The 16,388-nt window shown below is 40.6% G+C and overlaps 1 protein-coding gene across 1 annotated transcript; it reads right to left on the minus strand.

The window, feature by feature from the left end:
* Positions 1-2,169: 2,169 nt before the first annotated feature.
* tbx22 (T-box transcription factor 22) lies at positions 2,170-8,891 on the minus strand. The gene is made up of 8 exons (XM_049753904.2): positions 8,503-8,891; positions 8,113-8,311; positions 7,180-7,281; positions 6,717-6,891; positions 5,277-5,441; positions 4,554-4,618; positions 4,232-4,317; positions 2,170-4,146 (listed from the first exon to the last, which is right to left on the minus strand). The coding sequence occupies exons 1-8, from the start codon at positions 8,714-8,716 to the stop codon at positions 3,620-3,622; spliced, it is 1,533 nt and encodes a 510-aa protein (XP_049609861.1). The 5' UTR covers positions 8,717-8,891; the 3' UTR covers positions 2,170-3,619.
* Positions 8,892-16,388: the final 7,497 nt, after the last annotated feature.

Below are 16,388 nucleotides of genomic sequence, written 5' to 3' on the forward strand. Positions count from 1 at the left end.
CATGTTGGTTACAAAATAAAGTTCACTTTCTCAAGTGCATGTGGACACACACACATGTGCAAACCAGGTGCGGGGACACGTGTTTAAAGTGCTTGTCCTAGAATCATTTAACCTCTGCTCCTGTAAGACAGAGGCCCGTCAGGGGGCACATGCCAATGCACTTCTCTTTACACACACACACACACACACACACACGCACACGCCACACACACAAACACACACACACACATACACGCAGCATGCTTGCGGACATTCCACTCGGAGCAGGCGCACACCCTGCTCCTTCAACATGCAGAATTCTACTTCTGCCATTGCTACGTTGAGCGTCCGCTAAGAGCACTAATGAAGATGTCCGAGTCCGTGATGAGCGTACACCAGCTGCACAATATAACAACTCAAAAGACAGTGCCCTCCATGGTAAGCGGAGCAGAAGCAAGAGAGTCTCAGTATCTTACATCTATTTGATTGGTGTCTCGAAGAGCTCTTAATAACTGTTAAACTGCCCTTGCTTTTCACATTACTCACTTAGAGTAATTCAATTTCAGCCACAGCTGCTTTCACTCGAAACTTTACAGCTGAGGTCAGTCACGTTCAATAATTTGACCCAATAAATAACAAGCTTTTATTAAGTTTGTAGAGAAAATAGCATCCAGTGTAAACAAGACTCATAGAGCCAAATACAAGGCAGGCTGAAGGGCATGTGTAAATCCATGTGCTTGCCAGACACTAAACAGCAGCTATTATTAGAAGATAACTTGCATGCATGTGGCGTGTGTCAGCCAAGTGTATGTTAATCTAATGAAGGCAGAGTATATTTACACTTCCCCACTGGCATCTCCCCTTTCAGGATGCCATTTCACATGATTGGAAGCAAATGACTTCTGGGTCAAATTTCACTCCCTTCACTCCTTGTCAATCAGACTAGACCGTTTGTTGTTATAAAGATGAATCAGTAGAGTTTTCTTATTGTTTTAGGCACCACCTTCAAGAATATTATGTTGACATGATAGTAAACAAATTAACCAAACAGGTTGATTCAAATGCTCTTTATTTGTTGCAGAGTGTTGAAATGAAAGAAAATCAATGCCAGAATGCACAATTGATGTTAACAATTACCTGTCTTAAAAAGAAAATGAGAGTAAACAAAGGAACAGCTTAAATTTCCAAGATACCGTGTTCCCATTAAGTTCTTTTATTGACAGAATTCATTAAATCACACAAGAGAAGAGGAATTATAGTTGTGAAAGAAAAATGTCCAAATATGACCGTCAATACTGAAGCCTAAGCAGGTGCTCACAGTGTGTGTGTGTGTGTGTGTTGTGTGCAGGCATGCACATGTGTGCACGTGTTATTACTCCATGTTTTGGAGGCAGGTGCAAAGTTCTGCTCTCCCAGTATGAAAGCAATTTGTCTAATTGAAAAATCAAGAATTAGTTGGGAGTTGAAACTGATTGTCCAGCGTAGGCAAACATGGAAATGGTTGACAGTATCAAATAGCAGCCCAGATTACATGTGACTGCAGACAAAGGGAAGGCTGTTTGATAGCAACGCACCTGACCACTCGCTCAAACACGGGCAATCCCCTGGCTGAATTCTTCAATTAACTTCTTCCTGCTATTTCCACGTCCAGAAAGCATTAGCTCACCGTCATGCTCAGCCATGACAAGGTAATTGCTGTTTGGCTATGAGCGTTTGTCGGGAAACAGGTCATTTCCCCTGCTTTAGCCAAATCGAGATGCCCTCGAGGGAGGGGTGTGTGCCTTAAAACCAATCTGGACGTCTCAGACTTTCTCCATATCTTGTTCTGAAAATATTTGAAAGTGTCAGAAGAATTACTTTACTGGCCATTATGGAATCGCCATAGTAATAACGACAAGAATGACAACACAGCTGTTATAAAGGAGCCAGTGCTTGTTTAAATAGTCTTCTAAAATTAGAGTACCCTATGTCATTTCCTTGCTTTTCTGATTTGTCCTGTAATTAGTTCAGGGTTTTGTTCTAATTGGACTATTTTTCAGCAAGATCCCCATGTACAGTGCCATGAAAAAGTTTTTTGTCCTCTTCTCAAAAATGCTCCCCCACTTTGATGTTTAAGATATCAAACAAATTTAAGTTTAAAAAATGTCACAGCACACCACCAGACATAAATGTCACAAATAAAGGCATATGTACTTTCTCCCATTTATTATAAGACCATTCATTTGTTCTGTCTGCCTGTGTCAAAGGTAATCAAACAAACACATTGTTATGAATAAATTAGTTTTTTGCCCAATAAGTGAAATTTGCTTGTTTCTACTGGTTCACTGAAATAGTTCTCATGGCACACAAATGTGCCCTGGCACACTGGTTAAAAATAACTTTTTCAAGTCACGGGTGTCAAACTCAACACCCGGGAGAGAGCAAGATCCGGCCCACCACATCAATTTATGTGGCCCATGAAAGCGAAACAAGCGTGTCAACCTTCGTGAAGCTTGCTATAATATGTAGGTCTACCAAAATTCCAAATTACCATCTGCCTCTTCAAAACTCATTATCCATCAGTTTGTTGTGTATTGTATATGTATATATGAGGAGGCGATTAAAAATTTCTATGGTTTAATTCAAAACAGCAGTTTGGCCCGCAACAAAAAATGAGTTGACACCCCTGTTTTAAGCCACAAGTTGACTTGGTACTGTTCCTTTCCTTGACCTGCTGCAGAATCTAAGTTCTCTTCAACCAGAAATTTTGCCCGTCTCGTCCTCATTGAGGGATGTGAGTGAGGCCAGTAGTTCATTTGATGTTGTCCTGAGTTCCTTTGTGACCTCCTGGGTGAGTTATTGCTGTGTGCTTAGGTCCATGCTATTTCAATTTGTGGGTCGTGGTTCTCACCATGGTTTGTGAATTGGAAGTTCTTGTGACTTTTGTCAAAAGTTTTAGGAATGTCTTTGTCACCCTTTCTAGACTGATAGTATTTCTTTGGATCAAGGTATTTTATCGTAGGTTTTTACACAAAAGTTGTCAAAGGTTTGAGGAATGTCTTTGTCGCCCTTTCTAGAATGATAGCATTTCTTTGGATCAAGGTATTTTATTGTAGCTTTTTGTGCAATTTAAGTGATTTTATTGATTGACTGTAGTTAATCAGTCTTTGGTGTAACATATTAAAATAAGTCCAGCGCTGGATTTTTCAGTAATTCACCAGTAGAAAATCCTTTAAAAAATGCTTAAAATTTACATTTTTGAATGGTGGTGCAGTGGTCCTATATAAATCTAATGGTATACATATGTAGCATATGTAATTAGTATAGCATAGACTAATGTGTCGGGCAGATCATTTCTCTGGTTAATTAGAGTGAACAGGTGTAAAGTTTTGTTTTTGAATTCATATAGTGAGGAGAGATTTCTTTAAGATTTGGTGTTCCGTTGCTTTATGTTTGTCCGTTTGTTTGGTTGTTCGTTTGTTTTTGTTGTTGGGCATCACAGTTATAGTGTTCAATCTTCTTTTTAAATAAAAATAATCCCTTCAGTGACAGCTCTGTCTTGACTCCTTCTGATGTTCGGTCTTTGGTCTGTTTTTTTTTCCCCCCCGAGTGCTGTACATCACTTTGCTTTGGCTTGTTACTCTCCTTGAGCTGGAGACGGTCAAAGACGGTGGTTGGCGGCCAGATGCCAAGAAGGTTGCTGCAGAAGGGCCTCTGTGTTGTCTTCGGCTAGTTTGGTGTGTTGGGATATAGTTGCGAGTTGAGGGTTCAAGGGGAAGCTATAACGGTAAACACAATATGGGCCAACACTTTCTGACAGATGAGGCATTAAAGAAGAAGCGGCTCTTTGAGGGCTGAGAGGGCTGGGGAAGGGTATTAAGCATGGGGGGCTTGATCGAGAGAGATCTGGATCTCGACAGTTGGGAAGTTTCTTTCCCTGCAGCATAGAGAAGAGTGGGGGGTCTTTTAGTGGAGACACTGGCGGCAGGCATCTGAATCTGTCTGCTCCCATGGCGGAGAAGGCTCTGCTGGCCAATGAGGGGCTGGTCGAAGTTTTTCCGTAGTAAGGCAATGCAAGAGTGTGAAGAGCAGTGTCCTGGCAGGAGAGCGAAAGAAGGGATGATGAAGATGAGAAGGGCAGGAGACTCTTCCGCGGGGAAGCGGTGCCGGTTGGGGACCCTAAGCTCCCTGTTGACAGGTGCCAAACAACGTGAATAAAAACAGCCTTGAAGGACAGACCAGAAGAAATCATTTAAGCTGCAGTCATGGGTACCTTGTAGCTGAATGGCAAATGGCTTGAAGTCCAAGCTGAGTGGGGACCTCCAAGGGTAAGACTCCAGTAAACCATCCAACACTCCCCTATCCACACAAAGACAAACACATAAAAGCTATAGAAATAGGGGAAATCCTAATACCAGGTATTTAAATGTTAGCTGTGGGAGGTGTGACATTCTGCAGTGCCCATGCCAACTTTATTTAAGGCTTTTATGTAGTGTCACGTTTCGGCGCTTCAGCTTAACGCCTCTCTTGGGCCCAGTAGTGGAGTCTTTTCTGCAGCTATAACACGTGTTGATGTTATGTGAGGCTTGCTGTACCTATTTCTTCCTGGATCCCTGAAGCCCTTGGCAAACGGGTTCCTGTCAATCTTCAGTTTTGTGATCTTGCCCAGACATGAAGAGAAGATGTGTTAGTTTGAATAAATTGTAGTTAAGCAACAAGATCAGTATTACAGCAACATACTAAGTGGCGGAGTACGCCGACTGATGGACAACATCTCCCACCAGCCCCCAGAGGGATCTGTCGTTTTATATATGGTTCTCAGGGATATTTTTTTTCACCGCCTTAATAGGCTCTGGACCCTAACTGGCCACCCCGCTCTTTAGTTTCTGTAATAATATCAAACCGATCGTAAAAGTGAATCCTGGTGGCGGACGTTTGTTACTGAAGGAAAATAACCAAGATCAGGGTCGACTCCACTGCACAGGGACACACACGCCAACACACACACTCCCGATGAGCAAACGGCGCCACTGAAATCCAGGACATTTTATGATGTTACGACATGGACGTGGGCCTCATGACCTTCAAGATCTGCAGATTAAAACTTGGTAAGGTCAGATAAACCAGAGCTGTTGACTGAATCAGCACTATAATCACTGGACATCTGCTTTTGGAATATATTTGGCATGGGTAGGACGGGGATTTTTTTTTTTTTTTCAAATTGTTAGTCAAACTGGGTTGCATAAAACTTTTCTATTTAATTACTCTGCAGACCATTTGAGCACACAATTGAATCTAGCTGTTTCAGCGAGTGTTACCTGTTGATTTTGATAGGCTGTGACGGTGGTGAACTCGGTTTCTGGGAAGGAGAAGCTGAACACTCCCTCAGCCGGCAACGACTGGATCTGGGACAAATCCATCCTCGGGTCATGCTGGATGATGTGCACGCGTGGCTTGTACTTATGCATGGACTGTAGAATTATCTGGATCAAAAGAAGGTGCTATCATACAGTAGCTTTGATTTCTGTAACTTAAACACAACATGGAAATGAGAACATGCAGATCTTATAGTATACTTATGGTATAACAATGTTTCAAAAAATAGCGGAAAAAATACACCTCCTTTCTGAGTAGTTAGTGATGTAGATTTAGAAATGGAAATGAGGCAAATAGAAAAGTGAAGGAAGACAGACAACTTGATTTATCATAACAGAAAAAGCAAAATCATTCATCAACATTCAACTCTGTTAAAGAGTACGACAACAGTCATTTGCTTAGACAAGTATTGCTGATTGTCAACCCATACGGCAAACTTTGCTTCAAATAATAAATTCATGTGGAAGTTAAAAATCCTCTGAGAATATATAAAGTTGACTATTTTGTTGGCCATTTAAGTTGGTCAAATTCCCAAACTGCAGTCCTACCAAAGAAAATAATAAATTTGGAGCTTATTCAGGGCTCTGATCATTTTAGGACAATAGTTTTAAAATTAAGAACAATGTTGTGTTTATGATTTCGAGTTTGAAAATTTAAAAGTTAAATTAAAAATCTAAAAACCAATAAATAATAAATTGATTAATTAAATTTCTAATTGAAAATGAAACATCTAACTTCCACTGTAACAAGTCTTCAAGTTAAATCATTACACATACGGAAATTTCCACAAATTGCATTTGTTTGATTGTTGTATAATTTTGAAGTCCTACCAGTTGCCTAATTCTTTCTTTGCTCATTTATTGTTGTCTTGAGATGTAATTTTGTATTAGAATTCAAAATCAATGAATTTGCTTTTTTTTTTTTTAATCCTTCATTAAGGAGCCACACATTAAAAAAGGAGAGACCAAAGTTGTTCTTAATTAAGAAAATATAAGGAACCGTCCTCTGGCCATTCCGGCCGTCAACACAAAAATCAACGTATTGAATTGGTCAACATAAAATCTCAATACTAATGAAATGAAATATATTCTTTTAAATGAAGGGTTGCAATGACGTGTTACTTTCTACAACTAATATATCTTCCTGACTGTTTTTTTTTTAGATTAATTAGGTAAGAATTGGCTAATTAAGATCATGTGGAAAAAAAAACCCTCTTTCTTTTGCTGTTTTGATTTCAAATATTAGAGGGTGGTTAAGAATCCCAAATTTTAGTCTCTGCCCATAAAGTACACAAAAAAAGAAACCAAACTTAGACTCATTTCTATAAGAGCCAGTAGGTTGTTTCCTAGATCTCTGTGTTGTTTGGGTCACAGTTTACTTACATGTCCCTTGTCGTCCATCTCGTTGTTGGTGAGTTTTACTCGGTCAAAACTGATCACCTGACGCATCCACGTCTCGCCCGCGCACGGTGAATCCGCGTGCACATAGAGCCTTGGTGAGATGCAAGAATGGTCTGTGTTTCCAGCCACCATCCACTGCGAGCTGTGGTAAACATACCTAGGGGGTGTATATCATTATTTTATATTCATATCTAATTCTATAGAAACACATTTAAGATTGCCATGTCGAAGTACTGAATTGTTGCGAGAGACTATTTTTTCTTTGCGGTGACTGTCTCTAATATAACATCGATTTCTTTAATGTACTTGCATGCATGCATTAATATATGAAAAAAAATTAACATACTTTTTTCCTCACGCGCACGCGTGCGCACGCGCGCGCACAAAGATACCCACTCGCAATTTGAACAGTTAATAATATATCGTCAAATATAAACACACACACCTATAACGTTTAGAGTCTACGGGCATGATGTCCATTGCGATGTAATACTGCTGGCATGGGTCCAGATTCCGCACTTTGACGCGAACGGATGGAAACATTCTCCTGGTGTGAGGGAAAAATGCAATATGCAATTATACATACATACTATATACATATACACGCACACACATACATACACACTTTTCTTCTTTTCGCTCTGGGTGTTACGACCAAAATTCAGATCAAACGTTCAGGTCGGGGGCCCTGTGTGGGACATCAGCACTCCCCAGATTTATGACCTGTTTTCTCGGTAATTAAATTAACGGAACCCAGGTTTCAGTTAGGTAAGGCTTTAACTCATTTCAGCGGAAATAAAAGTATAGAGAACTGTATAGATGACGTTCGTATTGTAGACTATACTGACTATAGTTCGAATATGCATTTGATAAAATAAAATAACAAATAAATAAATAATTAAAAGTGAGTGAATTTGAAATTAAATTTAATATGACCTGAAATTAAATTTAATATGACCTGAAATTAAATGTAATATGACCTCAACCCATAGGCCTTATCCATTTTCAAAAGACAGCTGTGATTTACTAAACGACTTGCACCATCAATTTATATAGGCTATATTTGCGTTATGCTCGTTAAATTCTGTTTCAAACTCGATAGAATTACGCATTAAACCTGCAAATTATTTCTTGTGATCACTTGACGCCATTTGGTGTGACTCGTCAATTACTCCCCCCCCCCCTCCCTTTTCCCTTTTTATTTTTAAGCAGACGCACTGTTCAATATATTACCAGAGAAATTGTTACATATTGTATTCTAATTGTTTTGGGGTTCATGTCTCTAACGTGTTGACATATCAATTATGGGAAGTAGTGTAGGTTTGTGCACGTGCTTTCTTATAGGCCAATGACTTTTTATTTATCAAAAGCTGATTACCTTCCAGCTTTGGTGATGATCATTTCGGTGCCGATCTCAAAGAATCTCTTCCAGAGCTCTGAGCCCTGCAGCTCAACAAGCACCTCTCTCTGCGGAGTGCATTCATTCTCTTTGGGCTTGCTCGATAACACGGCCGATTCGGCCTCCGTGATCTGAAAATCCTCTTTATGGGTCTGGGTGAGCGGGCACTCAGTCGATCCTGCAAGCGAAACCATTTTCTCCTTTATCACGCGTTTTGCTGTTTAGGCTACTTGACAACTATTTTTGTAATGCCATTAACAGTTAGGAAAGTTTATTTAAAAGTTTTACCTTTTTGAAAAAAATAGTCCTATTTCAATTTTAGTTAAATCATTTTAGAAAAATCCATTCTAAATTTTGCATGTTCCTCACCAGAGAAGATGCTCGCGTCAGTGTCGGTGTGTCCACGTGAACTTGAAACGTGTTCCTCCGACGCTTTCATCCTCTTGCAGGGCTTCCCCACCAGCGCTTCGACGGAAAAGGCGTGCGCTTTGGAGCTGAGACCTTGCATTTTGGCGGACGACATCCGTCGAGGTTTGTCCAAACCTTGACTTTGCACCCAGCGGCTTTTCGTATCCCGATTCATTCAGGAGCCATATAGCAGAACCTTGGCACCGCAAGGAGCTGCTGTCCCCTTTTGCTTTGGTTCCTTGGCGCTTGGTAATTAATCCGATTCCTTTCCATGTGTTCGTCAAGATGTTCCCCTACATCCAAGTGAGTCCCTGATTGTTGACACGCCTCCCCTTGCTCACTACATTATCCCCTTCACCACTTCATTCGTTTCAGAGGTACCCTTTTCCTCTCCCTTCGTGCGTCACAGAGGAGAGAGGGAGGGGAGATCCAGCGCGCGTTCCTCCTACTGCGTTTCAAATTATTATTCAGTCTTCTCAATTAAGATAAATGGAAAATCACGAATTATGGGCATCATATGAATTTCATCATGCAATTACATTTGGGAAATCTTTCCAAAGTCCAACAATCCCCCAATGGGCTAATATTTAATTTATTCTCACGTTGATTTTGTATTTTTTATTTCTCTTGAATAATACTGTAATTGAAAGCGAATTTAAATACTATATAAATCGCTTCAAATCAAACCAGTTATTCTCTTCCGTGAAGGCGTGCGCAGTTTTTGGTATCGCAAAGGTTTGTTTTTTTAGCAGACTATTTTGAAGCCGCAGTCATGAGTGCGTTTCGTTGAATGAATTTTCCCGATGTATTTTATTTTGCCTAATCATATTTAATGTTTCCCCGTTGCTTTTAAGGCGCATATGCATAAATAAAGAGACCATTTTGGTGCGCTAATGGTTAATTAGAGGTACAAATATTTTCGTCTGTTTATTCAGACCATCTGGAAGGTGAAATAGCCCCCCCATTTCTTTTGAAGCAAACATTTCCTATATATTAATTTGAAAACTTTCTTCCAAGTCGCCTCTTGTGCTCGTTTTTGTCGTGTAAAGTTTGGATTCATTTTTCCCCCCTCTTTGGCGGCGACCGGTGATTTTGTGTGCCAGTCTGGTTCTCATAAATGCGGAGATCAGATGAAGTTTGGCGCACTAGGGGAACTGGGCCGTAATGACAGCTCGGGATTATTACATTACTGCTCGACATGAAATAGATCCGCTTTACACAAATAAAAGTCGGCGCGGGCACTATTTAAAATGTTTTAAATCACAAGATATAATTGCTCTGAGGAGAAAACAAATGAGCGCTGTGTTTACAGCACGGTTGGTTTGGTTAGAGATGGAAATCTCTGACAACAGCCGGGAAATGGAGAACTATGACCAACAGAAATCACATGTTCTCTGTCATCATAACCCTGTTTCGGACCGCAGCTTGGATTTATGTTTATTCTCTCAAGTTTGTCATTTACTTTCAAAGTGCATCCCAATAAACCTGCGGTCTATACGGGAAACGTGCAAGTAGAAATAACTTTGCACATGCCCTTCATGAACAAAGAGCCTATACGACAAATTGCCTGTAGCTCATATTTTGGGGAGATATTGTCTTCTAAACGGGCCATTGTGAGATTACTTAGTGTCAGTTGAATGATTCATCACAGACAGGAAGATTATTGCGGGTTTTTTATGATTCTCGATTCAGCACCAATCTGAATTTGTCGCATTCAGGGATGCTTGGGGGCACATGTTTCCTCTTATTACGCACAACAAAGTGGGGAAGCATGAGACTCAAATCTAATTTAACATGGGCCACAGGTTGTCATTAATGCTGAAGTGACTTAAAGAGCAATACGCTCACTATTCGTTTTGCATCGTCAAACCGATGAGTAGCAACTCATCAGTTTTACACACTGTGTAAATCAGCATGCCAGAATGGTTATTGCGTTAAACACGTGTCCCCTGATATAAATTAAAGGAGTTACACAAGTAATTCTTTACATTGAATTTTATACGTCATGAGCAAATGAATTGTTTGTACCTCGTAAGTGGTGTTTAGTGATTTCTTAATGCTTTGCTGTGATTTGCAATATTTTAGGGCAGTGGTCCCCCAACCCCCGGACTACGGACCGGTACCGGATCAAGAAAGAATAAATAACTTGCATTATTTTACACCTCGGTGATGTGTACAATAGGTTACTCTTGTTATGTTGTTGGCACGATGTTATGAGGATGCTGCAAGTAAAGTTGCATAAAATACACAGTGGATTCACGTTTATTATTATATGATACTGTGGTGTTCGCATACAGAATTTCCCTATGGAATGGGTGTGTAGGGATAGTGGTGTTTGTGGTAACGTACTTCTATTGTTCTTCTGCTATATGATTTCCTGGAAAGACAGTACGATGACATCTAGGATTATGGTTGTGATTGTTGTTTTGCGGAAATAGGATTTTAGTTTAAGCGCGGACGATTTTTGCAAAGAAAACAATGTGCAATCTGTGATTATTTGATTTATTGATGCTTTCGACATTTGATTCTGATTTTCTAGAATCGTTTTTAGAAGTTTTCTCTGCAAAAATTGTGACGTCATCAAACACCGGATTTAGGTTTCAGAGGGGACTCAAGCTACCACTATACAATATAGCAACTACATTATTGATCTTACTCTTGGATTGATTGACTACTTCAGAAGTTCATATTCTCTTCAGCCCTACAGAAAACCCTGAATGTGTCTTTGCATTCGCTGCAAAGATGTTTGTATAAATATCAACATACTCACTCAATCTAATGAGCTCCAATACAAGAACTTTATCAGATATACTTTTTACAACTGTACTCACCCTTGAATCACAGTGCTATTATGTCCATCCATCCATCCATCCATCCATCCATCCATCCATCCATCCATCCATCCATCCATCCATCCATCCATCCATCCATCCATCCATCCATCCATCCATCCATCCATCCATCCATCCATCCATCCATCCATCCATCCATCCATCCATCCATCCATCCATCCATCCATCCATCCATCCATCCATTTTCTATACCGCTTGTCCCCACGGGGGTTGCGGGCGTGCTGTAGCCTATCCCAGCTGATTTCAGGCAGTAGGTGGGGACACCTTGAACTGGTTGCCAGCCAATCACAGGGCACACATAGATGAACAACCATTCATTCTTTAAATCACACCGACGGACAATTTGGAGTGGTCAATCGGCCTACCATGATTTATGACCTCTACACAGTGAGGTGGACGTACTAACTAGTTGACCACCACGTCGCCCAAAGTGGTTTAATACAATTGATTTTATTTCCAGTTTGTAGATTATTCCATTTCCAGTGAGCTCTCAACATTCATATTTTAGCAGTCTCAATGGGCTGTTCTGAAGAGTTAGTTCGGGATAAGATCCAACTATAAAGGTGTAAAAAAGTATCAAAAGTTAAATTTGTAACAAAATTGCGGGTGTCTTTTTTGTCTATACGGTTTCCTTTGAGTGTTGTTACGAGAATGAATTTACTTGATTCACTTGGCTATAATGCACTTGCGTGTCTCTGCTTATGAACTGCTGCCCAGCAGTAATCACAAGCAAACTGGCACCCACAGCAGGCATCTTTCTCCACTTTTAGCGAGCACATGCACACCAAAATAAAGCGTGAATGTGAGTGTATAAACAGGCGTGTCTGTCTGTTGCTAAGTGCTGAGTGGATGTGACGGGACCTCCTGATGGTTTGTTTTAACTTAGGTCCTGATGCTGAGCTGTTAGTATGTGTTTGTGTGTCGGCGAGTGTGAGGGTTATTCTGGGCATGGGCTGCCGGAGCGGATGCCCGCTCGCTGCCAAATGTCAAACTTCCAGCAGCCATCAGCTGTAAAATATGCGGAGTGTTTGAGTGTGCATGTACACTTAGTATATTGTGGCAATAATGACACATATGTCTGTGTTGAACATAAAGTTTCTGACTTTCTCCTATTCCTTTTTGAACACGTGATCTATGCCCAAGTATGATAAAAATACATAATATATAGATATAATAATAATAATACACGTGTATATATATATACACGTGTGTGTCTGTGTGTGTGTGCGTGCGTGCGGGCGTGCGTATGTTTATGGGTTCAGATGCAATCAATCAATTCATCACTTCGAACTCATCTGGTGCACACTTAATATGCTGTTCTCATTGTTTTCAACAGCTGTTCCTTCAGCCAACATATTCAGTGTTTGTTATTCACTCTGGCACTCAGTCATTTTGAGACAGTATGCCAAAACCTCCAGAGTAGATTTGGAAGAATGATGAAATCAAGACGAGAATGCATGCAGTAAAAGCTTGCTACATGACTGATTAGGGTGACAAATTCTTCTGACCTTGGCATTTCATCAGTTGCATGCATGTGTGTAATGTCCCATCTGTAACTCATAAGCTCCCTCCTATCCCTTCCTTGCTGATCCAGCTGTCTGCACAATTTCTTGACACAATGCAGCAGTACTACAGTAATGGGGGAGTTAGTGTAAGCTGTTGTCATTTGGTGCACACAGTGGTTCATTGACCCTTGATTTTCTGTGAAAAATTGTCAAATGCTCAGGCCTATTAACCTCTTACTTGAGGAAAAATCTTCTTGACTGCTGCGTAATTATAAAGAAATCAGCAGGAACTAAATATAAAAAACTTCCTGCTTTGTTGACGTTTTAGTATATTTTGGAGTGTGTTGGTGAAAATGTTTGCCCATGCATCCTTAAGTCATGGAATCTGGACGCAAGTAACAACATGACTCCAAAGCGTTTGATAGTCTGCATACTTTATATTAAAATGTTGCGTGCATTACAATTGCTGTTTCTTCTTTTCCTTGATTCCCCATTGTCTCGGGAAATTATTGTTTTCTGGTCGCACCTGCTTTGACATATGTTTGCCTAAAAAAATATTTAACAATGTATTATTTGTTTTAGCTGGTTAATGTAAGTGGTGTGCATCCCAGTGTTTTCATAATTTTATTGTTGCTGGATCTTTGGCAATAAATATGAGTTCTTGTCAACATGACAAATGTTTTAGAACCGCAGCATAGTGTATCATTCAATATCCAGTGAGCCATGAAAAAAAAGCACAAGGTTTCCGTTACTTCAATTGAGCAATCACTTTTTTTTGGTCTTTCAACCACATGGAAATATTAAATGCCTGCCATAGTCTTTTAATATGACTATGCTGTTTTTACTTTTTAGCTCTTTGAAGACTCTTCAGATTTATGGTTTAGTTTAATTTTGGGAGCTTGACCAAGAATTGCAGTAGTCATCCTCCCTAGAGACTGAGCTTGTGATGTATACTTTAATGTACAACCTCTGTGCTCCAACGACAGGCTTGTGGGCTGGCTAGCCTTGTACTACCTTTCCCCTTCCCACACTTTGGAGAGATTTAATGGCTCATATGCCAGGGCAACCAGCCTTTTACTGGTTGTGTGTGTCTGCCTCTCCTTGGCTGAAGGAATAAGGAGTGACGAGGGTAAGAGGAAAAGAGAAGAAGAACCTCTCTGCCAAGGCGCAGGCGCTTCTCTCACCGCAAGTGTGTTGTGAATTATCATAACCCTCTTTTGTCTCTTTTTCCTAAGCCTTTTCTTTGGCCTTGCTCACCCTCCCCTCACCCTATTTAGACACATGGAGATCAGCGTCCGTCCACAACAGTTTCTCATCCTAATCCTCGCTGCATGTTTTTCTCTTTTGTTTGGATTGCTAATTATTTTTAAAGAAAATGGCTTTTCTCTCTCTTTTCCCCTTTCTGACTGCATGGCACTAACTATGTGGTAAACGATTGTGGTTCAAAGAAACGAAAACAGACGTAATTGGTAATGAAAGTCAGACTCGGCATCTCACTCGAGAGGCTCCTTGTTCTCGGCTCCCGCTGGTGAAGGCTAAGACGGTCTGTTTTGTCAACTCGGACTCTAATGCAAAAGGGCACAAGGATCCACAAGGCTTTGGCAAGTTGGGAATAGATCCCTGGGAATGTGTGTAACTACCAGGACTTCCTTCCAGATGAATGTGAGTGGGTGGAAAAGCAATTCAGAGTGTTAGAGTGTAATTTTCTAATATCATAATGTAAGGATAGTACAATCTATGATGTTTGGGTGAAGTAGTAATTCCCAACAAGGCTGCCATCGTAATGTAAACACACTGTTAGCAGACTGAAGCGGGATTTCAAAGAGCTATTATTCATACACGCTTAGCAGACATAGTGATAATTTAGGAGGAAATCCATTGTTTTTGTGTGTGGTAGGAAGTTGTTGTCGAACGTACTGTCACATACGTCTTGGTATGTTTTTCTACCACTGAGGGCAATAATTCGGCACACTTTTTTTTATTGTAGCATCACCGCAGTGGAGGGAAATTATTTTTAGATTGCTCTGATAAATGATGGGTTTCATATATCTCCATGTGGCTGGGTGGAGAAGTGAAAATTTAGGAGAATAGAAAGCCAGTGGAGCCACAAACTCTTTCAAAACAACATGTGAAAAATCAGCAGTTCTTCGACAGTTAGCTTGTCATTTTTATTTGACTCTTCAAATGGTCACAGCGGTTGTCTTTCAGGCCTGGCCTGCTTGGATTGGCTTTTGGCAGCAAGACGCAGGCCTGGCCCCGGTTAGCACACTTATTATCATCATCACCATACACTGTAATTCTCATGTCAATCATAGCTGGGAGCAAAGCAGACCCGAGGTGAGATGAGCTGCTTAGAAGGGGCCACTGTCTGAGGTGAAGGGCTGGGAGGGGCAGGGGCTGCCCTCTGAATACTTCCAGCAGGCCCTAATCAAAACTTTCATTGCTGGGTCTCTCTAAAATGGGATTATAGGGTATGATTTGTTTGATACAGGGACACTCTGAGCTGAGTCTGAGCTGGAATGGGTGTTGTGCAAGTATGAGTGACCTCTAACGAAAGGTTGAACTGTCAAAAAGTGGAAAGTCTGGGTTACAATTTAGATGGTGTGGACTAAGCATAGAAAGGGAATTGGGAAATACCAACCATATAGAAAGAATTTGTCAGAGTTTTTGAGCGAGCAGTATCAGTTTTCAGGGAACCATATCTGGTGACTTAAAATTATGGCAATATAAACGTGATTTTTTTTGCATTCAATTAGTAAAATTGTTATCATATTTTAAAAGAAGGTCTTCTCGAAGATTTTTTTCATTCAAAGGTATTTTGATGAGTGCCTTATAAGATAGATAGATAGATAGATAGATAGATAGATAGATAGATAGATAGATAGATAGATAGATAGATAGATAGATAGATAGATAGATAGATAGATAGATAGATAGATAGATAGATAGATAGATAGATAGATAGATAGAACGATCGATCGATCGATCGATCGATCGTTCAATCCGTGTGTTTCTGTATCTAACTGCTGGCGCCTGAATTTCCCCCCGGGATCGATGAAGTATCTATCTATCGACGTATATTAGACTGAATGGTGTTAAAGGCGCTAGAGAAATCCAGCAAAGTAATCCTTACAGCACCTTAGCCCTTGTCCAGGTGAGCGAGAGAGCGATGCAGCATGTAGGTAACAGCATCCTTCCTGCACCCCTACCTTCTCCTGATACGTAAATTGTAGAGGGTCGAGAGCATGTCGTACCTGAAGCCTGAGGTGGTGAAACAGCAATCGCTCCAAAGTCTTCATCACAGTCAGCGCAACTGGCATGAAGTTATTCAGCTCTGGGGTTGTGGTTTCTTTGTGACGCGGACAAAGCACAATGTCTTCCACACTCATTGTTAGACTCAGGTTGAAGATGCATTGTAGCGGGTCACCTAGCTCCAGAGCGCAGGCCTTCAGCAGACGAGGAGATACATTTGAATTTATTTGTGTCCACA

The sequence above is a fragment of the Syngnathus scovelli genome, chromosome 1 (genome assembly GCF_024217435.2).
Source record: "Syngnathus scovelli strain Florida chromosome 1, RoL_Ssco_1.2, whole genome shotgun sequence".
NCBI classification, from domain to species: domain Eukaryota; kingdom Metazoa; phylum Chordata; class Actinopteri; order Syngnathiformes; family Syngnathidae; genus Syngnathus; species Syngnathus scovelli.

Coding starts and splice junctions, on each gene's coding strand:
- tbx22 (XM_049753904.2), bottom strand. CDS start 8,716: ATGAATCGGGATACGAAAAGCCGCTGGGTGCAAAGTCAAGGTTTGGAC. Junction 4,619..5,276: donor CAGCCTATCAAAATCAACAG/GTAACACTCGCT, acceptor TGTCTGGGCAAG/ATCACAAAACTGAAGATTGA. Junction 4,318..4,553: donor AGGGATCCAGGAAGAAATAG/GTACAGCAAGCC, acceptor TTGTGTGGATAG/GGGAGTGTTGGATGGTTTAC.